The 25233-nt window shown below is 39.6% G+C and overlaps 1 protein-coding gene across 1 annotated transcript; it reads left to right on the top strand.

Annotated features, from left to right (window-relative positions):
- PTPN11 (protein tyrosine phosphatase non-receptor type 11) lies at nt 1-24854 on the top strand. The gene is made up of 16 exons (XM_031592490.2): nt 1-205; nt 4465-4587; nt 5666-5860; nt 6958-7150; nt 8017-8133; nt 8608-8721; nt 12218-12314; nt 12890-12969; nt 13097-13255; nt 14891-15022; nt 15733-15887; nt 16311-16378; nt 16766-16917; nt 19675-19787; nt 19967-20066; nt 21194-24854. Exons 1-15 carry the CDS (start codon nt 192-194, stop codon nt 20034-20036), a joined length of 1782 nt encoding a protein of 593 aa, XP_031448350.1. The 5' UTR covers nt 1-191; the 3' UTR covers nt 20037-20066; nt 21194-24854.
- Nucleotides 24855-25233: the final 379 nt, after the last annotated feature.

Here is a 25233-nt window from a genome sequence, read left to right as displayed (position 1 = left end):
CGCTGACGTAGGGCGGGTCGCGCCGCGCTCCGTGCGCTCCGGGGCTCTGAGGCCGTAGTTGTTCGCGCTCCTCTCAGGGCGCCCGTAGGCCGCGAGCACCGCGCCGCGCTGCGCTGAGGAGGGCTGGGGGCCACATGTGAACCGGCAGCTGGCTGCGGGGCGGTGGGGGGCACCGCGACCCGCCGGGCAAAATGACATCGCGGAGGTGAGGCGGCTGCGAGCCCGGCGTTGGGGTTTGTGGGGAGGGGGAGGGGTGAAGGGGGGCTTGATTTTCTTCATGTTGCTCTCAGTATGCGGTGTTTGTCTGCTTTCTGCTGTCCTCTGTGGGTTAAGGTAAATGTGGCTCTTAAAGAGAATTGTTGTAATAAGGTGAATGTTGTGCTCCTTTTTATTGTCTAACCTGCCTGCTCTTAAAGTTGATGCCTCTCTTCAAGTAGAGGAGCTGCAATGGAGCGAGGCTGCTGTGAGCTTGTAAGGCCACACCTGGAGTGCTGTGCCCAGGCCTGGGGCCCCCAGCACAGCAGTGATGTGGAGCTGTTGGAGTGGGTCTAGAGGAGGGCTGTGAGGTGCTCAGAGGGCTGGAGCACCTCAACTACAAAGGAAGGCTGAGGGTTGTTCGTCTAGAAAAGAGAAGGTGCTAGGGAGATCTCGTTGCAGCTTTCTAGTGCTTGAGGGGTGTTATAAGCAGGGGGAGTGGATTTTTACACTGTGTAATAGTGATAGGACAAAAGGGAATCGGTTTAAACTGAATAGTTTAGGAAGAAATTCTCTATGGGGTGGTGAGGCTGTGGCAGTGCTGCCCAGATCTGTGGGTGCCCCATTCCTGAAGGTGCCTAAAGCCACAGATGGGCCCTGGGAGCCTGAGCTGGGGGTGGGAGCATGTAGCCCGTGGCAGGGGCTGCAACTTGATGGACTTTAAGGTCCCCTCCAACCTAAGCCATTCTCTATTTCCATGAAGTTTTTCAACACCAAGTTATCCTCTCTCTTGTTCTGTTTACCTTGATGCAGTGAGGTTGGTTGATTCTCAGTTGGGCTGTAGCTGAACCCAGCTTTTGTATCTCAGGTGTGTGTGGGATCTGCAGAGCATGTTGGGTTTTGTGCCTGCTCCCACCTACACATTGGGACTGGTGTGCAGTGCCTTTCAGAAACACTTGTCGGCCTTCCTGCTGTCAGGGAAGTTTGTATTTTAATTTGAGACTGAAAAATATAAGCTGATGGGCCTATAAATAGGAATAACTAAGCTCCCAGTCACCACCTCCACAGATGCTGAGACCCAAAGCTGATTTTTATCTCTCATGCACTTGAAAAGATGATTGGAAAAGCTCAGTCACTGTGTGGAAAAACGTATTGATTTTTTTTCTTTCCTCTGTCTCTTCAATTTGATAAAAGTCTGCTGGCACTGTTGGACTTGTGAAGCACAGATTCTGCTGACTTTTTTCTTCACTGTGCAAAATGCAACTGTATGCTTATTTAAAAAATGATAAAATAGCAGTGCTGTGTTTTCTGCCATGTCACAGTTTTCAGCAAAAGGTTTCTTGTTTAGCTAATATCCCTCGCTTTTGTAAATGAGACTCCAACTGTTCTACTGGCTGCTTTTCTGCTGATGTTTTTGCCTTTCTGTAAGCTGACAAGTGACTTGGGTCTGCTGCTGAACCCCCAAAGTGGAATTGCTGTATGGAGTATTCTGTGCATAGTGGCACAGTTGGTTTAATTAGAGTGTGGGTTTACATGTACGTGTGTTGGTTTTCTTGGTTGTACTTCTTGGCCGTGATGCCCTTCACTTGGGATAGCTTCTGCACCTGCTCATAATAGAGGTTGGAAAAGGAAAGAAGAAAATAAGTCTAAAATGCATTCCATCCCTATAAAAGGAAGCATAGGAGAAAGTCCTCCATGGGGGTTATGTTACTGATAGCTGTGCCTGCAGCCCCCTTTGCTCTCTCCCCCAGTTTTGGAAGGGATGCAGCCACAAGGTTCAAAAGCACACATGTGATGGCAGCACTTCAAATGAAGAGATCTCAATCACCGGTCCGGAACCGTTTAACCGAGATCACTAACACCCCCATTTTTCTATTTGGGGTGACTGACAAATGCATCTTCCTACACAAAGCCAAAAATACAAGGATGAGAGAGCAGGAGAACGAGTTACTGCTAGAACAAAAGTTACATAAAGTGCAATAAAGCCTCAGTCTCCCAGATGTAGCTTTTCTTCTGCTATACTTTGTAACTTTCTGCCATCTTGAGTATGAGTGTACCTGTGCTTATTTCATAATTTGAACAGCTTGTATACAGTTACTTCCAGGTGCATTGAGGTTTAGGGTGAAATATAGAAGGTATTACATTAATTGAACTTCATGAAATGAAGAAGTATAATAAATCCGTACAATTGGTCCCAATAATTTCTCCTTTTTTATGTTTATAGGCATAAATTTAGAGACAAAGTATCTTTTGAATCCCACATGTATTGAAATTTCTTATTAGCTGTTCACAATGTTGCTCTGCTATTGCTGTTGCTTTCCCCCTAATGGAAGTAACAATGTTGAGGGTGGAAGTGTGGTAAATATATTGCCATCTCCTTTAGTTGTTATTTAGTGATCAATTAATCCCAGGTACTGATGCTTGTGCAACATTTCTTGTGATAACCGCATTGAAAGAGAACTGTTCTTGACCTTCAGTTGGCTGTTAGATAAGTGCAGGATTTATTGATTCTTATCCATTTGCTGTAATAGCTTGAAAGTATTTTTTAATGTGTTCTTTTCAAGCCCCGTGGTGCATAGGTTTGTTTTTCTTTATCTCCACTTAGAGATACAGCAGTGTTCACTAGGTTTTCTTGGTGCAAGCAGGATATTCTTGATTAGTTAAAGAGCAAGATTAACAAGAGGAATCATTTACTTCTGAAATGGAGTTGAGCACAGGTAGTCCTGATTCCCATTTGGATATTCTGGAATCTCTAAAACTCCCAGAATGTTTGCATGAGATGCTGTGTCTGAACGGAACAGGCTGGGTAAGGGCTTGGTAGGAATGTTGTCTGCTTTTCATAGATAGAAGGAATTGCTGAACCAATCAAAGCAATGAAGTTATAGCCCTAAAATTAGATAAATGCTCTATTTGCTGTTAGAGCAATTTACTGTGAAATTTTGAATATCAGAAGTGCTATGTAATTTTTTTAGACATAGCATTTTTACAGCTGCAGTGAGACTGGTTGCAGGCTTCTTGCCCTAATGCTTTGCTTTGGAAGCAGCTGAGAACCCTCTGTGCAGGGGAGCAGCTCATGTTCTTCCTGCAGATGTGGATGTGCCTTTTTGCTGTGCCCTGCCCAGTGCCTGATTCACAGCAGAGCTGCAGAACGAAGAAGATCATTGAATCACTAAACAAAAGTCCAACCAAAACACTGAAGCAGTTCTGAGTTGCTCTGTTTGCATCTCTGTCCCTGGCCCGTGTAGTGTTTTTTAAAGTTATTTTTGTTCTACAGTTTGTTGCCTGAAATCATGCCTTGCTCCGCAACCATTCCATGGCAGGGGGTTGGAAGTAGATGATCTTTCAAGTTTTCTCCAACCTAAGCCATTCTATCATTCTCATCAAGAAGTCCTCTCATCTACAACAGAGGTGTAGCTTGCAGTTTATTGCGCTCTTACAGTTCTGTAGGAGAGCAATAAAATCCCTCAATTACAGATAAGAGGAATCGCAGCAGCATTAACTGAATTGCTAAGAATAAGTCAATGCCATAGGTGGGGACACTGAGCTTCTTAGATGTAGACCATATACAGCTTTCCTTTGGCAGGGCACTATATTAGTCACTCATTAGGCCACTTGTGGGTGGTGAATATCAATATGGGGTTCCTTGATGTTTGTATTTAAGCGTGGTACATTTGAGTGAGAAACTGCCAATGGTATTCAGAAGGCAGAGTGGCAATCTGGAGTCTGGCAGCAGTCAGCACCCCGTGCCCTTGGGGGTGGAAGGAGCCTGGGTAGCTGAGCAGGTTGTCCTCAAGTGGAGACCCTTCTTGGCTGGTGGTCAACCTGTGTGCTAAAGGATGAGGTTCAGTTTAAATTTCAACCTTTAAAATGTTGTCTGGTATCACTTTGGATGGTTTGTTTTAAGTATTTTTCTTGATTGTCTTTCAGTGTCTTTGTCTTGTCTTCTAGTGTATGGAAAATGCACGATTCCATCTGTTTCTGTTGTGTGCCTTTCTTTGATAGCACTGTAATGTACACAGTCTGAATATGTATAGGTGTAACTCTTTGACTTGCAAAGAATCTCTTACCAATATAGAAAATAGCAATGCAATATAAAAAGTAATTTATATATTTCACTTAGATAGAAATTCTTATTGATTTTTAGAGCAAAATTCAGCACTGCTTTTGAAGCAGCAGTGTAGTTCTGTTTCGTTTTGTCACATAGATTAACTTTGAAAACGAGACTCTTCTATTTACTTGTTTGTTCTCTTTATTTTTAACCTCATGTAGATGGTTTCATCCAAATATTACTGGGGTGGAGGCAGAAAATCTGCTGTTAACAAGAGGAGTTGATGGCAGCTTTCTGGCACGGCCCAGCAAAAGTAACCCAGGAGACTTCACGCTCTCTGTTAGGTACGTTTAAATGTTCTGTCTTTCTTCCCAAAGTGCTCATTTGGTGCTGTCCTTTGGAGAAAGAGTCATAAATAAACTATTTGTAAGAGATGAAATAATGCACGGATCTCTTCCCTTCCCTCTGTTTCCCCTGAAGTTCTCAAGTATATTCATCCAACTTGGGGAATCTGCAGTTTGGAGATATTGTAGAGATGGAAAAGTTATGGAGGAGCAGAAGTAAATTAATAATTGTATTACTTTATGCCCTCTCAAAATCTATTTGATAACCATTTGAAAGTAGCAGAGATTATCTGAATTGCTGATCAAACACCTGCAAGGAAATGCTATCCTGTCTTTTTTTCTTATAGGAAAAGTCAGCAAGTCTTTAAGGTCAGCTGTGGTGTTGTTCCAAACCAGACCTTTTGTAACACTTATCCCACTGTTGGTGTGTGTAGTGGTAGGGACAAGGAAAGGAGAGCAAGAGGAAGTAGATAAAGGAAAAAGGAAAAGTGGGTTTGGTGATAAGAATGGTACTACTGGGATACCTTTGAGATAATGGGCCCTGTTTAACAGATGGGGCCTCTTTCAGGGAGCTATACTGTGTTAATACAAGAAACTCCACGTCTAAATGGTTTACATTTTATTAAAAGAGAGATCCTGGAAATTAGTGTGAAAGTCTAGCAAAAAGCAGCAAACAAGCTCTGATGGGTGTCCTGTGAAAGCTGAGTTCTTTCCTCACCCTTCTACCCCTTGTGCTTGTGAGTGCAATTCTGGGAGGTCCAGGGAATTTCTGTTGCAGACTTCAGGACCCTGGAGCTTACTCTGGCTTAGGGAATCCCTTTGCCACAGAATTGCTATTTTTTTCTTATTCTTTCTAACTGTTGGGCAGTTCCTTCCCCTTCTTGCAAGCCACCAAGATGTGGCTGAAATATATTTCAGAAATAGGCACTAGATCAACTGTTCTGCCATATTTCATTTGGAAAGTGATACAAAAGTAAGTCTGGATTTCTCCAAATGTGAAAACAGAACTCTGAGTATAAGAGTGGTTTATTGGAAGTCAGCTGACTTACATGGCTTCTTCCTTTGTTTCAAACATTAGGCGAACTGGAGCTGTCACCCACATCAAGATCCAGAACACAGGAGATTACTATGACCTCTATGGAGGAGAGAAGTTTGCTACATTGGCTGAGTTAGTCCAGTATTACATGGAACATCATGGGCAGCTCAAAGAAAAGAATGGAGATGTGATAGAGTTGAAATATCCACTGAATTGTGCTGATCCTACTTCAGAAAGGTCAGAAATGGTGGTAAAAACCTCAGTATCCACGTGCTTCTTAATAAGTGCATGCTGTCCCCATAGGATCTGCTTCTATTTGGTGGGAGGGTAGTCACTGGTATACTAAAGTTAATCTTCCTGAATTCAGTGGGATTACTTGCAAAGTTGACTAAATAGTTGTGGTTAAAGGTAAAATAATTTGTGCTGAACAAAATAGATCTTGAAGCTTTCTTCCTGGCATGATAAAATACTGGAAAAGAGGGCAGAGTTCCCTTGATTTTTACTGGGAGAAAGATTTATAGAATTTCTCTTAGTGTTCTCTGAAGCTGTTGTGCCTTGGAATTCCTGGCAGTAATATTTCTGTGCATAACTTTATACATGTTTTTTTCCCCACAATGGACATATATTTAAGAAAGGAAATGGCATGCAAATCCTTAAGTTGCTCAAACTGATAGTTTTATGAGCATGGCTAATAAGGAGCATCTGAAACTTTTGCCATGCTGAGGATGTCTGTGCAAGGCAGAAATGAACGTCTATGGCCAGTAGATGTCAGTTTATTTTCAGAATATGGGGGAGAGGTTAAAAAAAAAAAAAAAGATGATATTAAACAAGCTCTCTCATGCCTCAGTATGCCTTGTATTTAATGGCTGTGGGGAGAATTATTGCATTTGTGATTTATCCTACTCAATTCCTAATGTGATGGAAGAGTAGGATCTTACAGGTACTAAGTTCCCAGGGCACTATCTGGAAACCCTCATGAAGCTAACAGACCAAGAGTAAATGCCTCTGCTGAGGAGAAAGTTGCTGTATGAACTTGTATTTATTGGACTTCAGGGAATTCATTTGTACTGCAGGATCCAAATGAAAGCTTTGTTTGAAGCTTGCATAAAATGCAAATTTCAGGGCTTGTGGAAGTGCCTGCTTTGAAGTGTTCCTACAATTGCTCGTGTTCATGTACACGTACACTTCCAACAGTTTATTATAAACTATGAACCTTTCTATAGTCTGGGACTCATTCAGTGTCCAGTTTAGTGTTTTTCTTTGTAATAACTTTTTATACCAAGCGGATTCAACCATGGCTGGAATGATTATTAGCGTGCTGTCTTCATTTAAAGGTGGTTTCATGGGCATCTTTCTGGAAGAGAAGCTGAAAAACTATTAACAGAAAAAGGAAAACATGGAAGCTTTCTTGTGCGTGAGAGTCAGAGCCACCCTGGGGACTTTGTTCTTTCTGTCCGGACAGGAGATGATAAAGGAGAGAGTAATGATGGGAAATCTAAAGTGACACATGTCATGATTCACTGCCAGGTATGATGAAGCAGGAGCTTCTTTAACAGTACTGCTTCTGTGGGCAGAGGGCCTTTCTGCACTTCATTAAAGACATGAATGTATTTGCACTTTTTCCTGTGGTAATGTATGTGTGATATATATCTGGTTGATCAAATGGGCTCATTTGATAGCTTTAAAATTCTGTTAGTGACTGCTTGTCTGACTGACATCCTATACTGTGCTGTCGAGTGCCTTTTAATAGATTTGCTTCTGATTGCATCAGAAGTCTGTCTTAAAGCCTTTTGCTGATGGAGCTTTTAATGTTTGTGAACCTTAAGTGAGATGCTGTCTCCTGTATAGATGATATCAAGACAGGAGTAATTGGACAAATAGAGATTTATCCACATATGCTTATTGCTGCTGTTATTTCATGAAGTCTCACCTGAGAGTGATCAACAGAGTGTAAACAAGCCTGAGTATTTAATCAAAAGGACACTTTAAATATTAATATAGAGTGGTCCATCATTTCAATATTTATGTACTTAAGTTATAGTCTTAAATATTTTTGTGCATAACAATGGCTTGCTCAATACTCCAATCTGTTAAATACTCAAATACTTGTTAAATACTCAAATCTGTGACTTTTGTTTTAATTATGTAAAATTTTAATTGCTACAGTTGTGTAAAAACTAAAATGCAGTAAGAGAAACAGTTTGGAGATAGAAAAGAGGATTTTGTCCTCCATAATGTGTGTTTCTTGTTGTCTATCATCTACTAGCAGAAGAGTTTTACTGGATTTTTCTACGTGTAGTTTGAAAGAATTTCTCTTATGTTATAAAGCCTAAATATTATATCAGTGCAGACTTGATGAAGTTTGTTTTGATGACTGACAATCTGTTTTTAAGGATCTAAAATATGATGTTGGTGGAGGGGAGAAGTTTGACTCTCTGACAGATCTAGTGGAGCATTATAAGAAGAACCCTATGGTAGAAACTTTGGGCACAGTACTGCAACTGAAGCAGGTGAGTGAATGGAGAAAACACCACTAAATTTTATTAATTTCAATGTGTATTGTTGGGGAAAAGTGGGCTTTTCCTTGTGTTCTGTGTGACATCATAACTTTCCTTTTGAAATGTGAAAATGAAGGAGACTTCATGAAACGCTGATAAAGTCAAGTAAGTCTAAACTGGGATAATTTTGTGCTGCTGGTAAAGAATAGACTTTGTAATGCATGTAGAATTTCTTGTAACTTCATTATGATCCATAGGGATTGCAAGACTAGTTCACAAATGAAACAAGTTATTAAGAACAACTGTGAAACTGTGAATCCAAAAGCATTCATTCCTTACTCCCTTCCTTTCTTCCCTCACTGCCCCTAGAATGTATAAATGGTGAAGTCCTGGATCTTAGAATTGCCTATGTAATGTATACTTAGTGTAGGGAATTTGTGTTTTTAACTGTCTTTTTAGTTGTCACCTTTATTTTGTTTTTCCTAGCCTCTGAATACCACCCGTATTAATGCTGCAGAGATTGAAAGCAGAGTGCGAGAGCTAAGCAAGCTAGCAGAGACTACAGATAAAGTCAAGCAGGGCTTCTGGGAAGAATTTGAGGTACCTCATTGTATTTCCAATGTTATGGTATGGTATTGAATCTCTGTAGTACTTCTAAGAGGTTTGTTACTGCCTTCCTGACAATAGCTTGGCTCTACTTCCATCACTTCAGATCCCAGCTTGTGTTCCCTTCTCCTGTGTCAGGTACATAATGTGTTAAAACAGTTCCATTCCTGTGTCTGTTAATAAAATGATTCAAATATTTGCCCTTTTTCTTAACTGAGAGGTAATTATATTCTTTGTTGTTCATTCTGACCTAAGTGCATTTCCTCCTGTTATCCTTCCCATCATGAGGGAGCCTTCCTACAACTGGCACCATATCTGCCCCACCAGGACAATCAGTTGGACTCAGTCCTGGGTCCCTTTTCTCTATGAGTGCAGCTGTAGGCTGGATTTTTATTTCTGGAGGCAAAGGCCTGATCCCTAGCCTCTGTTGACTATGTTAACTATTTGTAACCTGTGGTGACTGGGAAGCAGTGCAATAGCAGTATCTGATGCAGTTGGAACATGGAAGTGTGCTTTGCATATGAAGGGAATTAGGCCATGCTTTCTGTTGCTTCACCCAGTGCAGTGGGATGTTCTGAGTTTACTCTGTTGTGATTAGGAGGCTGGGTGCCATGGCTGCAAGGAAGCTTCAGTGGGATTTCTCAGTCAATATGTGCTATTGCTCTTGAGTTTGCAGCTCCTTTGGTAACCACTTCTGGGGAGTCTTAAAGAAAACTGTCGTGAAGAGACAGTCCTCAGACTAGTTGAGTCTAGTGTAGTAGAAATGCAAGTCATGGCTTGAACTGGTGATTGAGCACCTGGTGGGAGAGCAGGGCCAACCCAGGGGAGCTCAGGTGTATGCAGTGCACCTGAGTGACCAGAAGGGGTGAAGCCAGGATCCACTCCTGCCCAGACCTTATATAAGGGTTGGCAGTGGAGGCAAGGGAATCTTGCTGGAGATCGCTGCATATTTGAGGCCTTCCAAGGGTAAGCAGATTCTTTTCTTTGTTTCTGTTTCTATGACTGCTGCATCCTAATATTTTTCTGACAATTGGATTGACTTAAAAACTGCGTGCATGTGATGATCATAACCAAAAGTTTTGGTCATTACTATAATGAAGAAACTTGTATCTCTCCATAGTGAATTGTAGAACTTTACCAGCAGATGGCAACAGGAAACTGGAAAGTCTTGTGATCCCAGATCTTTGACAAAGAGGCTGATTTTGGCTGTGTGATGCTATTTTGAGGAACTTCTTGATAAGTGATAGATTTGCAAAGCACCATTCTTGAAGAAACTCATTTATGGTCAGACATGCTCATTAACTCTGCAGTCTGTTCTGAGACTGTTAGTGGGAGTTGAATAATAAAACCATGAAAAATTATTGAGTTTTACAAAGATGTAACAAATCTCTGTTTGAATTTGGTAGAATGTAGGATAGTGAGATCACAGCTGGTAGGGGTGGTAATCGTAAACAGAGTATTAAACTTCCTCTTCTTTCTCACCTTATTATCTGGCCTTGACAAGGACTGCAGAGTTGTTCTTAGCCTGAACACTGCAGTTTTAATGCCATGTTTTCTTATTCGTCTCAGGTAAGCTACGGCTGCCAGTCCTGGTGGGAGGAGGCAGGGGGCAATCTCCAGTCTGTCTGTGGAGCTCTTCATGCCCTGTTGTGCTTTGGCAGTCCAGATGGTAGCTGTAAATTACTTGTCTTTAGGCATATTGAAGAATGCCTCTTGTCCTGTTAAGTGTCAGACAGAAATGTTGACAGTCTTTGTAACACTTCTGCTTCTGGAAAGTGACTGGGGAGCTTTGTCTTTGAATGGTGCAGAGAAATTGAGGACTCTGTACCTGATTTATTGTTGCATCGTGTACCTCTTGTAACAAGCTTGTTAGAAGTCTTTGCTACTCTTGGATCTTTCCTCAGAGATGCTCAAAGCAGTAACCATTAACTGTGTGAAGTAAAGATGCCTGAAGTTAGTTTCAACACAATTATTTCCATTTTTTTCAACCTGCTAGCAAAGTTTAGCTTTTGGTTCTTTTTTGCTTGGCGTTTCACATTGCAGAGACTCAAAAGTGTTAATATTATACAGAGGTACTCTGTGATAATGGCAGTCAAAAGACTTTTGCATTATGACAAGAGTTGAGCTTACTGCAAACAAATGCTTTATGGGTGTATGCTTTCTGTGCATTGTGTATGTGAAACCTCACAGTTCTGTGCTGCTTTTGTTCTTTGGATTCCCTGTCTTTAGGATGAGCTTAACTGTCCAAGGTCACTAAGTGAGGTGGTAATGATAACACAGACTGAAATAGAAGTGAGCAAATGTGTCTGACATGCCTGAGCTTTAAAGTAAAAGTAATCTGTGAAGGAATATTAAGGTGGTGTTAGTGAAGAGAGCAGCTTACAAAGCCAGAGTGTTTCTTTTAGACTAATACTGCTTTTGAGATTAAAACTTGGAGCAAAATCATTGAGATTCTGCTCCCCTTGGCTTCATTGCAAGTACGTGATTTTGCTACTAAACATTGCTGCTATGAGGTATGGAATTACTGTTGTCCCTGTCATTATTAATTGGGAACCAGACACTGAGAAATTAGGGCCTTGCCAATGGGAGAAATCCCTATGCAGATTTATTGCTTCTGCACTAGGATGATTTATGGATAACCATGTAGGTAGTTACCTAACACCTTCCCAATCCACCAGCGTGGTAATGTGAGAAATCTAAGCAAAATATGTTTGGGTGTACTGGTTTAGTGAAATGGCATTGTGTCAACAGGAGAAAGGGAGTCATGTTTTGCTCCCAGGTGTACTGGTCTATCCTTATTTGTCAGCCAGCTTCTTAGCAGCTGTGTCTCTGGAAAGGATTCACTTAGAGGGTTAGCTACCTTTTCTATGAAGAGTAAAGCACAAATTACAAAGTACTGTTGTTGCACTCAGTGCTAATTGGCTTTCTAGCTTTCTAATGCCATCTGTGTGTTTTGAATATTCTCATCCTATTGCGGTTTTAAGGGAATAGAAAAGAATATCTTAATATTCTGCTTCTAACAGCTGAAGGACTTTTCACTTTCCTTGAAACTGAGACAGCTGTTTGTGTTGGTGTGCTTTGGTGGGTTTTCTGTAAGCTCCTTTCTCCCCTTTGACTGCCTAGCGATGATCTGGCTGCAGCCTGCAAGGATTTCAGGGATGTGGTTTTGGGGCTTTCCAGCAGCACTGCTATGGATTTGTAATAGCTGAAGGAGGGGAATAAAGCTAGTAAGACTTGGAGGAATCCAGTACAGCTCAGGTAGAGAATCCTGTCACTTGTGTTCCTGTGTTGTGTCAGTACCTTTTCATACCTTGAAAGCAATGCTGTATTGTAGTCTGAGTGGAGCAACCCAGGAACACTCTCTGTCTGCTGATTAGTATTATCATCAAGTGTCACTATTTTAATGAGGGAAGGATCATGATAATGATGATGAAACAGTCTCTTTTTTGTGCTCTTACTGACACCAGTTATTTGTGCTGTTTTTGTGCAGACTTTACAGCAGCAAGAATGCAAACTTCTCTATAGCCGTAAAGAAGGTCAGCGTCAAGAAAACAAAAACAAAAATAGATACAAAAACATTTTACCCTGTAAGTACTGATTTCTTACGTAAGCCCATTACTTTTCTGTGCTTTATTATTTTAGCTGGTAAAGACAGGGTTAATTAACAGTATGCTTTTTCTTCTCTGTAGTGGTAAGTCCTTCTTTTATGTTGTCAATATTAATCCATACAGCTTCCAGTCTGTTCAAACATTTACCCATTATAGATGCAGATATTTGGATTCTGTAATATTTATCTTCAGCTTTCACTTAACAGTTTAGGGATATGATGCTTTTATTTGGCAAACTAGAATGCTTACACTTAAGAGGATTAATTTGTGGTACAAAACTGCATAGTGCAAATCCAGCAGTGTTTGAGACCATTTGTGTTGATTTAGATAAACACTTGCTTTGTGATCTGTGTTGTTTTGAATTGGAAACTTGTTTTAAGAAACAGAAACAGAAGGAGAAAGGGTTGAGTGTTCTAGCAGTGATTTGCAGAGTTTCACAGTGTAGCAGTTTCTGGTAGCAGTAAGAATATACCTGTTGGTTGAATATTTAAAGATAGCTGTATGCTTACAATTTGTAGCATGCAGCAGCTTAACATATGAATATATTCTTCCAGTTGATCATACCAGGGTTGTTCTGCATGATGGTGATCCAAATGAACCTGTTTCAGACTATATCAATGCTAATATTATTATGGTAAGTATGCCCAACCTAAATGAGTCTTGTAGGCACAACCTTTTGCCTACTTTTTAACTTTTAAACCCAAGACAGTCTTCTAAAAATGAGCATTTGTTACCACTTCTTAAATTGTTTTTGTCTCTAGCCTGAGTTTGAAACCAAGTGCAACAACTCAAAGCCAAAAAAAAGCTACATTGCTACTCAAGGTTGCCTGCAGAATACAGTGAATGATTTTTGGAGGATGGTGTTCCAGGAGAATTCTCGAGTTATTGTTATGACAACAAAAGAAGTTGAAAGAGGAAAGGTAAAAATAAACTTAAGCTGGTCTCTGGAGAAGTCGTGACATTTGTGTGTGTGTATGGTCTGTACTTGGTTATATTGACTCCCTGCTGAAATGCTGTGTGTCGTCGTGGTCTTAGGAAACTCGCTGCTTAATTCTGTAAGGTGCTGAATGTTCTTTCTTAATTGATGCCTGTGGGAATTGAGGATGCACTCTTATTGTATCACAAGGCCTCCCTTTTGTAAGGATTGTCTGATTAAATTCTAGCTACTGAATGTGAATCATTGCATTATGAGAATACCCAGGGAATGAGACACTGGAAAGCTAGGTGCTGCAGTCAAATATTCTGCCTACTGGAAGGGATAAATTCCTTGTTCATGAAGCAACAGTATAGCCATTTTATTTTTGTTCACTGAGTTTGTGTGGACTTTATAAAAAAAAAAAAACAAAAAAACCAAAAAAAAAAAACCAACAAAAAAAACCAAATTATGGGATTTTATTAGTATGAGAACGAATTCAGAGGATATTGCTGCTTAAGTAAAAACTGCAAGTCTATATGAATATGTCCACATGGAAACCCGTTTTCCAGTGACCTTTCTCTTAGATCTTTTTTTCTTGGAACTGACAGAAATTATAGAGTTCCTTTGGAAGAGTTGAATACTTTTTCTGGTGTGTGCTCTGGCTATGTAGAATGCTTCAATATCTGAAAGCTTAATCAGCAATAAGGAAAGAAGGGCGAAAGTAACTACAGCAAAACATCTCATACTGAATCTTTTGTTGGCAGAAGAAACTTCCCTTGTTCCTGTATTTTCTTGTAAATCTGCAGTAGGCACTGCAAATAAGAAATATTTTTCTACAGTATTTGGTGTTTGGTCTGTTTGCTATTGCTGGAAGCTACATCTATCTACCCATTACATTTCTCATCTGATCCTGTGTGGACTTGCATTCACAAGGCTAACAAGAGCTGCTGTTGCAGGAACCAAATGAAAGTAGTAATAGGTTAACCCGTCCTTCAGTGCATAGAATATATCCCTGGACAAAAATAAGCTTGAGAGAGAAGCAGCATGCTGAAAGCTCTAAATATCAAAGCCTGCAGACACATCAGGCCCCTGTCACAGAGTGCAGTTCTGTGTTGCTTTGGTGGTTGTATTAGAGCTATGTTAGCCCTTTCTTCTCTGATTCTAAGCAATGAAAAAACAAATATCCAAGGTGCATTCCTGTTAAAAATGACTTATATCTTCCACTTGCATTTGTTTTGCAGCCCATTAGGTATTGATTGTAGAACAGCACATAAAGCTGGAACATTCTCCTGAAAATTTTTCATATTTTGAAACAGTAGTTGGGTGGAGATATAGGTAACTGCATTTTAATTCCAGGGCTTTGAAACTATTGAGGCAAAACTGGTATGAAAATCCTATAAGCTGCTGAATGGAGAGTTTGCATATACCTCTTTTTCTGAAATAATTCTCCGTTTGATATAGGGAAAATAAACTTTCCCTTCACATGTACTTTAATGTGTCATTTGATGCTGTCCAGTTGGTGCTGGTAGTTGTCTTCAGTGTACTCAGAAATGAAAACTTCAGAAAAGCGTTCACCAGTTCACGAAGCAGCCTTCTTGTGGATTACTCTTTAAAATCTTGTTTGTTTTGAATCTTGCAGAGTAAGTGTGTCAAGTACTGGCCTGATGAATATTCCCTAAAGGAGTATGGTGTTATGCGTGTGAGGAATGTTAAGGAGAGTGCAGCACATGACTACACACTAAGAGAACTTAAGCTTTCTAAAGTTGGGCAAGTAAGTATGTTAGTAACTCTGTCCTTTTAATCTAGGTTGCAAATAAAAAAAAAAAAGCAGAAAGGCTCTCTGAAGAATCGATAAGAGCACTAAGAGATTAATAAATTGAGCCTTGACTCTTTCTTTGAAGTTCCAGCTTTAGCTGCATACATCTTTCTGTTTGTCCTTGGGCTAATTGAAGATTCTTATACCTGAACACTTTTTTGGCTGAAGATGCATGACTACAGAGCTTTGAGGAAGTTTGGAAAGAAGCATGAAAGTGCTTTTAAGTAATCATACTTTAGTCTAGCTAAGCACTTATCTGCCCTTTCATGGAGGTGGTTGTATTAGAAGGAACTGGTTGTATGGGAGTCCAGAATCTAGAAAGAGCTCTTAAGTGAAGACATGTAAGATGAGGATGGAAGCAGTGAATTAGTGTGGGAACAGCACTTTGTTGTTAAGAAACAAAGCTTCTCCCTAGCTTCTAAAGGTGAAGATGGAAATACTGGAAACAGCTAAACGAGAAAGAGGGAACAGTGGGAGCAGGTAGTGTGATTGACTTGTCAGGCCAAGAAGAACTCTTTCCTTCTTTAAATGAGTTGTAGTGCCGTGGGTACTGAGCAGAAGATTGAATATGCTGCCTTCTGAACTGACTCAACTTTGCTGAAGTAATGCTCTTAAGTGGATTTTGATCAGAAGCATTTTTTCATGTGTTGATATCTTCCTTCTAGGGGAACACAGAGAGAACAGTTTGGCAATATCATTTCAGAACTTGGCCTGATCATGGAGTTCCAAGTGACCCTGGTGGTGTACTGGACTTTCTCGAGGAGGTGCACCATAAGCAAGAAAGCATTTCTGACGCAGGACCAGTTGTGGTCCACTGCAGGTACAGCAATGCACTATGCCTCTGCTTCTGTGCAGTTCTGTTGGATTCTTCTTTTTACATCTATTGATGATGTATTGCGTGGGATCATGCTTGGATCATTGCTTGGAATCACAGTCTACCATCCCACCTCCTGTGAATGAGATATCACTCCTTTTAATGTATGAATTTTTGTTTTTGTTTTGAATAAGGCAAGGAAACATTTGATCTTTTAGTTGTCTGATCCAAGGTTGTTAATAAACACTAAGAAGCAGAAAATACTGTTAAAACTTCTTCTGTCTCTGTGAAAATTTAGGCCTCCATTTTCTGTTGTCTGTGTAGTTCAGTTTGTCTTTAGCTGTAGTCTGGAAATCTAATGTTGCTTAGTGTTGGACTCCTAGCTTGGTGTTCTAATGCCTACTCAGAGCAAAATGATTCTTTTCACAGTGCTGGGATTGGACGAACAGGAACTTTCATTGTGATTGATATTCTTATTGACATAATCAGAGAAAAAGGTAGGTTTCTTCAACCTTTTGTTTTCTGCTGGGGCATTGACATAGATCACAGGAGCATCAGAGTAGAAACAATAGTAATGTTGACAAGGGATTCTAGCATTGTTTCAGAGTGAGTACTTCTTTGGTATAAGAGGGACTCAGTCATTCCTCTTGACTTAGTTAGAATCAAAGTGCTGAAATCCTGCTCTGTATCAGGACTTTCAGCTGAGGATTAGCCAGGAATCTGACTGCGTTATTTTTATTAATATTTGTATTTAATTATTTGTTTAAATCTTTTATGAATTTGTGGCTGTCAGTCTGCTCATTGTATGTTGAAGAGACAAATCTCTCCAATAGCATAGTTTACTTTATTGTTTCCAATCTCATGGTGTTTTTTTTATTTTATAGGTGTGGACTGTGATATTGATGTTCCAAAAACCATTCAGATGGTGAGATCACAGCGGTCAGGAATGGTTCAAACAGAAGCACAGTACAGATTTATTTACATGGCAGTACAGCACTACATTGAAACGCTACAGCGCAGAATTGAAGAGGAACAGGTATGTTCAGCTGAAGTATAAATTATGTAGGAACATGTCATCACTGGAACAGGGAGCAGAGTTGCTCATTGCTGCTTGTTACTTGGAGACTTGGCTGCAAGTATGGTAATCAAATTTGAGTGTTAGATACTCTGTTGTGGATTCTTAAATTATGTGGAACAAGGTATATTGATCTGAAGGATTGTAAAGCATGTAGTGATCCTACAGACATTGTCCAACACAAACCACCTAGCGGAGTGATTTATGTGATGAGAAAACTTTTGGAACATGGGGACAATCACAAGACACCCCCCCACACCTCATTCTTTCTGTTCAAATATTCCCTTGCACTCAAATTCTGCAGTCTTTCACAAAAGTTGCATAGTTTTGTGATAAGAGCTAACTTTCTGTCCACTATTGCTTTCGTTCTCTGCCCTAACTTCTGGTCATCTGGGACTTACCTTTTTTCGGAATTTCAGTATCTTCTGCTGCCTTGCTGCTCAGGAGATAAACCCACACAGTTCATCAGACAGATGTGGGGAGCCATATGTTCATGGTTAGTTCAGTGCCTGGTGTGAGATTTAAGCCCTGTTTTAGAGGTAGGGTGTGCCAGCTCAGCCTTGGCACTCTTGTGTGGCTTCTGGCTTCTTTGGAGTGTGACAGAACTTGTTTTATATTTGCCAGCATAATGTGGATGCGCTGTTAACAGAGGATAGAGTCTTTATTCTTTTCCCCAGGATGGCTGTTGTGTGCTCTGATGCTGATTAGACACAAAATGAAGAACATGAAATCCCTCAGGTGTACTTTTTTTTTCCTGGCTTTGTTGTTTCACTTCACTTTAGAGCTCCCTCACATCTATGTGATTGCACAAACCTCGTATCCTCAGCTTTTGAATATGGTCTCTTTCTGCTGCCACCATTTATAAAGCAGATCTGTAATTTCTTGAATGCTGTAATGTGGTTTTGAATGGTATTTTGATATTCAGTAGAGCAGTGCATTTCTCTTACAGTGATCAGTAGAGTTGTTTCATCCTCTATTGTATTATAGCTCAGGAGGCATGAGAAGTTTCCTAAACTGGAAATAGAGCATTGCTTTACATCGTAAAGTCTTGACCTATAAGGGCTAGTGGCAGACACAGGAATAAAGCAGAATAATACTTCTCATATAAAAGCAATGCTTTGTGTTGAGTATAGGAAGTAACATCCTGGAGAAAAAAAGTAAAGATGTGATGTCATGCAACACTTACAGCTGTGCTGAAGCAGTGGGTATGTATACACAGCTGCATCCATTTGCATAGGGATGAGTTCTTTATAATCAGAAAAAAAAAATTCCTAGCTTCTCTGCTAACATTTCCTTCAGTGCTGAGAACTTCAAGAGTTCCTAGACTTAAATGTTGTGTTGGATATTGCCTGTCATCCTACAAGTGTGGGAAAAGGAAAATTAGATTTGTTTTGCTTTGTCTTTCCTGCAGAGATGTGTATGGTCTTTTACATCTAAGAAACAAGTTGTTTCTGCTGCATTTCTATTATTATGAATTAGAGAGGATAATTACAGTGAATTAAACTGAGGGAAGGCAGGAAGGTACTTAATCTTGGCTTTTCTATTCCAATCAGCTTAAGTGTTAGAAGAACTGATTGATTTCTTTTAATTTTACTGTATGGAATATCTGCACCTCAAACTGCTATTCATTATGCAATTAAAAAAAATCAAAAATAATTTAAAAAAACACCTCTGATTTGGTGCTTCAGAATATTATTGGCAGGAGAGGGGTTTGTATTCATAATGCTGTTAAATGCACTGGTCAGAACCTTTGCATTTTGTTTAAATCTTTTTAGCTTCAGCCTTCCAGGTAGCGGATCTGGACTCGTGGTTGAAGGGGTTTGTAAGGAATAGGTGAGAGGTTGAGAGAGGAAGAAGTTTTGCAGAAGAATAGAAAAAGTTGTGGTCTCAGAAGACCGCTTTGAAAAACTGCAACTTAAAATGCAGTGCAGAGCTTTGTTAATGGAAACTCAGCAGCCAGATCTCCTCAGGGATTCTGCCAATCTCTGCTGTGAGATTGACTCAGGTCTCTTATATAGCACTTGTTGGAGCGTTTAAAAAACAAAATGAAACAAAAACCCTATGTTCTGTAAAATTTTTTAAAGTGAAGCTTTGATTTAAATGTAGGTTGCAGTGTGTGTATGTGTTGTGAATGTTTGTCCTGGAAACAAAGAAAAGCCATATCTCTCTTTCCTAGTGTAGCTTTGTTTGCTGGAGCCTTCAGTATCTTTAGATGAATGCCAGCAAAATTGGCTGCAGCTTGTAACATATGTTGCAGAATACAAATGACAGCTTGGGTTCTTTTTATATCAAATCGAGTGGCCTAAGATGATATTTTATTAGAGATCTTGCAAACAGGATTGTTACTCATTTGGCCACATCTCTGAGATGGAAATAAGGTCAGTGGGAGGCGCACTGGCTGCTGCTGTCTGTTAAAGAATGAAGTCTGGTTTCTTCTGCCAAGTAAGACGAAGGTTGTGTATGAGTGCTGGTTCTTTAGGTTGGTGGTGGTGGGAAGGGGAGCACTGAAAAAAGAGGCTTTTCGGGTCTTGGAACAAATAAAGCCAAGCTTTAGGTCCTATCCATATTGTGTGTTATCTATGGAATTGAGTTCTTTGGAGTTCATAGCTAAACCCTTCTGAAAACTAATCTGGTTAGTTGTGTAATTTCCATATTCCTTCAATGATTTTTTCCTATTTTTTGCTCAAACCTGGCTTTTCCCTGTGTTTTGCTTCACAGAAAAGTAAGAGGAAAGGTCATGAATACACAAACATTAAATATTCTTTATCGGACCAGACAAGCGGGGATCAGAGCCCTCTTCCACCCTGTACCCCAACCCCAACGTGTCCAGAGTAAGTTGGTTTTTCTGTTGCTAGTGTGCAAGTTTTGAATGGTGCTAATGTTCAGTGGTCTTGAATGAGTTACCACAGAGCTTGTGCTCGGACTTTTGCCATGTACTTTGCCTTTAAACTATTACTGTTAAGTGTACAGACATGGTTTTCTCAGACTGCAAATACTTGCTTCATTTCAGAATGAGAGAAGATAGTGCTAGAGTATATGAAAATGTGGGGCTGATGCAACAGCAGAAGAGTTTCAGATGAGATGATGTACAGACTTCAGTGCAAAGGCAGGTAAGTATTTTATGTGACTGTGCATATGCAACCTGGAGTTATGGGGTTTGAATAAAATAGAATAAAACCAGACTATAACAACATCTTCTAATGCCTGAAATGCATGTAATCCATCCACCCTTTAGGAATTTAAATTTCAGAAGCTAATTTTGATTGAGTTACATCCATATTTACCCTCTCAAAACAATATAGAATACTAGCTTGGTGGTGGTAGTTTGTTCTCTTCTGCTGACTCAGCAGTGGCATAGGTTGGAGGCCTTTATTACTCAGGAGACTGGTGTTCTATATGATGAGTGGCAGCTGCAGCCTGAACTCCGTGTCTTTAAATGATCTTTGCTCCTGGTCCATGCTAAGGATTTGTGTTCATCTAAAGAGATTAAAAGAGCACTTAATCTGATGCTCAGCCTCAGTAAAGATGTATTGAGTGAGATTACTGCTGTGCCTGTATGGTGTGAGCAGAAGAAAACAGTGAAACTGATCTAATATGATAGCCTTTTACTAAAGATTTTAAACTATTGTCAGACAGAAATAAAGTCTTCAAAGTTAGTGTCCTATTTTGTTCATATTAGTAAAATTAAATCCTTGCTTTTGCTGAAAGAGAAAACAATGATTCTCTTTATATTTTAAATAGCCATTATGGATTGATTTATGCAGTCAATTGAGTAGATATTGGTTATTGGCTGATAAGTTTATTAACCGTGGTTAATGGGCTGTGAATGCAGCAAAAGAAAAGCTTCAAATTTAAGGTGTCCTTTAGTCACTTACTTCTCCTGGATTCTAGCCTAAAGCCTTTCATCACCTTTTGCCCCTGTGCTTTTAATGACCTCAGGCATCCTATTTTCCCCTTCCCTCTTAGTAGCTGTATGTATGCTTCATCCATTCAGTCCACAATCCACAGTTTTATGTACGTAGGCATATCTCACGTAGTCCACAATCTCAAATACATGTTCTCATCTTCTAATGCCAAAGTACCGTGCAGCTTATAATCAAGATTTGAGATTTTCAGCTGAGTTTATGGCTTTCTTGAGTCATTATACGCTTCTGTATAATGTCAGAACAAGAACAAACTGTCAGCTTATTTTTGTGTTGTTTTATTTTGTACTAAATAGCTTTTATCTCTTTTCCAGAAATGAATATGGTTTTTAAAAAGGTCAAGAAAGAGATGGAAGAAGCTTCACATGAATGGTGAACTCTGAAGGCTTGGTACCTTTTTAATTTACGGTTTTAATCCTTCAACAGTAGGCAAAACTTAAGACCATCTAAAGATTGTTTATATCTCTTCTCTCCAATGCCTGATTTACAATTGCTCATTTTCCAAATAAAAGGAAATCCTATCTACAATGTAGACAACTACTTTGTAGAGTCAGTTTTGAATCCAGCAAACTGTTGGACTGTCATCCATGTGTTTTTTTTTAAATAGTATTTTTGTTTCATAATATGGCTATTAGTTGGTTTTGGTGTTTTGTGGATTTTTTTTTCATTTGAGCCATTGTGGGGTTTTTTGTCATGGGTGGTGGGAGAACAATGACATGGATATAAATCTGTTAGACTAATGTAAAATAATGATGGGAACAATACTTGATTGAAAACTGTGGATCACCAGTGTGAGTAGAATCAGCTACATGGTAAAATTAGTCCTAATACATTTCAAACTCAGACTGAGTTCTGTAAGGGTGAGCAGTATATGAAGGTGCTTTTTGTGGTAACTGATAGCTTTGATTACTACTTAGCTGAGTGGCTGACTGAGCTATTTTTGAATAATTATGTAAGATAGCCTTTATCAAAGGAAATTTCTTTTACATGTTCTCTACCCAAAATAGAAATTTACTGTATCTCTCCAAAGGCGTGGTGGCCTAATGTCTTGTGAGGATACTATCTCTGTTCATTTGTCTGTGTTCATCTATTAAGCAAGAGATTGGATGTGCTGAGTTCGAGTAATTTTAAAATTTGCATGCTGACACCTTAACAGCATACTGAAAACAGAGTGAAACAAGTAACCCACTATGCAGGCTCTTAACTCACTATAAGGTAAGCCTCTTCTCCCTTCCCCTGGGGAGATGGAAGCTGCTGGGCCTTCTAGTTTTTAGTAAGACCTTATGACAGTATAAGTGGCTAAATTAAAGTTTTGTGGGGGAAAGCAGCGCATGGAAGCTGGTTATCCACTGAAATTGCCTTGGTTGAAAAGGGCAGAATGGACAGCAAGGCCAGCAGGCTCGTTCTGGTTTGTTTCATCAGACAGGAGTTTATTACCATTCCACCTGAAGTGCCTTTCAGAGCTGCGTTGAAATTGCTGTTCCTATTAGATTAAAAATCATGTTCATCTGAAACCACTTCTGATTGTTGTCAATGAAATGGAGCCCTCTGCTAGAGAGAGACTACAGAACGACGAGCTGCTGTTGAGCTGCCAGGTAACTGGGTTCCTTCACTTGGTTTGCTCTGTCCTGTTTTCTGGACCAGAAGCTCCCCTTAAAGCTGTGTGCACTAGTGACAAAACCAGTCCCTAACAGTAGGTACTGGTGGTGTCTTACCAACATCTTCCCCTGTGTTCCTGGGGAAGTTCTGTGACTTCATGGTTAAGGATTTATTGCCATTTCTGAACAGTGCATACAAATGGTGAGCACTGCATCAACTTGCTGTAGGCATGGTGCAGGGCCAATGAAATTGTATTATTGGCCTTACTAGTGAAATTATGCTAAAGCTTGGAATGTAATTAATGCAGCTTTGTGAAAGGTTAAGTGGGAGATTACATTACCTTTTCCTGAGAGTGCTTAGCAAAATCAAATATTTGAACACTTTGTTTGAACTGAATGAAGGTGCTTCTTTAATGTTAAGCAGAATTTTGTTACTTTGCCTATTGTCCTTTTTGTCTTCTGAGGCTTTGGGTTTTCTTTTCTCTTTTTTTTTTTTTTTTCCTTTTTGGAACTCCTGTCACCAGCATACCATAATGCATTTTAATGTCATAGCCTTATAGTCTAATCATAATATTTACTCCCCTTCTCCATCTGAAATTTTGTCGTGATGAGGGAGAAATCTATTCCTTTGGTAGTGAGATTTGTTCTGCATTGCCTGCTTCCTTCCCTGTCCCTGCATACAGCTTCATCCTGCTGAACAGAGATCAGCTCGAGGTGTTGGTATTTGCATAGAGCAATTGACAGCAATCTCAATATTTATTTAAAACTTGGTGTGGAGTTAGATAAATTCTACACTTCATATATTAGAGCAAGGTGGAATGCATGTTCTGTACCAAACCGAAGTCATGGTGAAAGTCAAGAGAAACCAGAGAAGGATCCTGAATGATTCTGAACTCTGTTTTGAACTCTGTTAATGTGATGTCTTAAAAGATTGACCTCCATAAGCAGCAATCAGTTATGTGGCCAACATAAGGTTGCCTCTTTTAACCTCATTTTAGCTGTTTAGAAGCTGCCACTGTAGGATTTCTTTTTTCCTTGGAGCCAAGGAATTCTTACTCCAAAACGTGTATTAATCCTGAGGAGTAAATGGTGGAAGAACGTTGATGAGAAGAAACAGAATCTAAAAGGTTGTGAATAAATACTGTGCTTCTAACTGGAGTGTTGGACCATGCTGGATGCCAAAGGGGAAACCTTGCAAGAGAAAACCTGCCTGCCCTTCGTGCAAAATCAAGAGAGGGATCATTCTTGGAGCATTAAAAAAAATTGTTTTACACAATGTGTGGATTTTTATTATGGATGAAGCAAGAAAGAGATATGTCCTTTGGTTTAGGGGAGATAAGTGAGTATGTGGGTTTCATGTATTTCTAGTGAGTTTTTTTAGAGAAATCTTGTGCATTGATCTACAAGCTGTGGCTGAATCTGAAATGGAAAAGGGATGCAGTTCTGTAGCATTCTGTTAGGGAAGACTTCATACCACAAGGGAAACTTTAACCCAATCCTAAGGCACAACGATTTATGCCAGCATGAATTTGCTGCAGACTTCATTTTACTGAATGTTTCATAGCATACACTTTAATTTCAGCTAGCTGTTGTTAGGACTGATTGGTTCTCCTATTAATCCTGACCAAATTGTTACTTTTTCCTCTTAAGATACGTGTCTGAAACACAATTAACCAGGATACAGCTAATGAAATTCTAAAACCCATTTCCTTTTTCATTGTAACGATGGAGAAAATCACAGCTGGTACTAGGATGTGTTGTCAGGTTTTGGTTTGTCATTATTTCAAATTTTTTTTAATTTTTCCCTTTTAAATAGTGAAACATGTAATTAATAATTTCAAGCCTGTTTATTTATGACATTATTGTGATTTTTTTTTATTACAGTACTAAAAACTAATGAAAAAGGATCTTATTAGGTGGAGTAGACCTTGCATTTTTTTTTTCCTGCAGTGTATGAAGTATTGTACCAGAGTATTAAATGAAATTGTAATATTTTATTGAAAAAATCTCTATCCTTTAAAAGGAATACATTTAGGATGTCATCAATTTGATGTGAATCATGTAAATGTTGATAATGCGCTGTTTATCATACATCTAGTGTTCTGAAATTCTTGCTTCTTGCCTTTTGCCCACATACATTCTGTAGACCATTTACAATTGTCAAAATGTGACATTAAAATAATAGTTCATGTATAGAAATATTGGTGGTTGTCCATTGTTTTCTGTGCTGGTATTTATGGGTCTTAGTTCAGCTGCTCTGCTGTTGCATTGTGATTTTTATTGCTGCGAAGCTATATTATCAGAAATAAAAGCATATCTGTAAACAACAGAACTTAAAAGAAAAAGGGAAAAAAAAAAAGAAATAAACATAATTTTCTTAAGATGACTTGTCAGTTACTCTGTTCTCCAGCTCCCAGGCAATATTGATGGTGTGTGGGCACTCATCTTCAAGCTTAGATGATAGTTTGTGAGTTGTGGTCATGAGATTTGTTGAAGAGAGCAGCTGTCCTTCCTGAGAGCCAGTGGAGCACAGCTTCTAGTAAGCATGATGTATGTGAGTATGTGTCCTCATGTTCCTAGCATTGGCCAGAGGTCCTTGTGCTGCCTGTGCTGCTACCTCTGGCTCTGTGCGTGAACTTGGGCAGGGCTTGTCTGTTCTGCTCCAGCCTGCCTTCCCATCTAGAAAGCTGCCCCTTGTTATTTCGTGGCTGATTTTTGAACTTGATGTGGAACATTCACAAAGCTGAGGTGGAAAT

The sequence above is a fragment of the Phasianus colchicus genome, chromosome 18 (assembly GCF_987193195.1).
Source record: "Phasianus colchicus chromosome 18, bPhaCol1.hap1.1, whole genome shotgun sequence".
Taxonomy (NCBI): Eukaryota; Metazoa; Chordata; class Aves; order Galliformes; family Phasianidae; genus Phasianus; species Phasianus colchicus.
The sequence above is the reverse complement of the archived record's forward strand: the minus strand, read 5'-3'. Positions and strand labels throughout refer to the sequence as shown.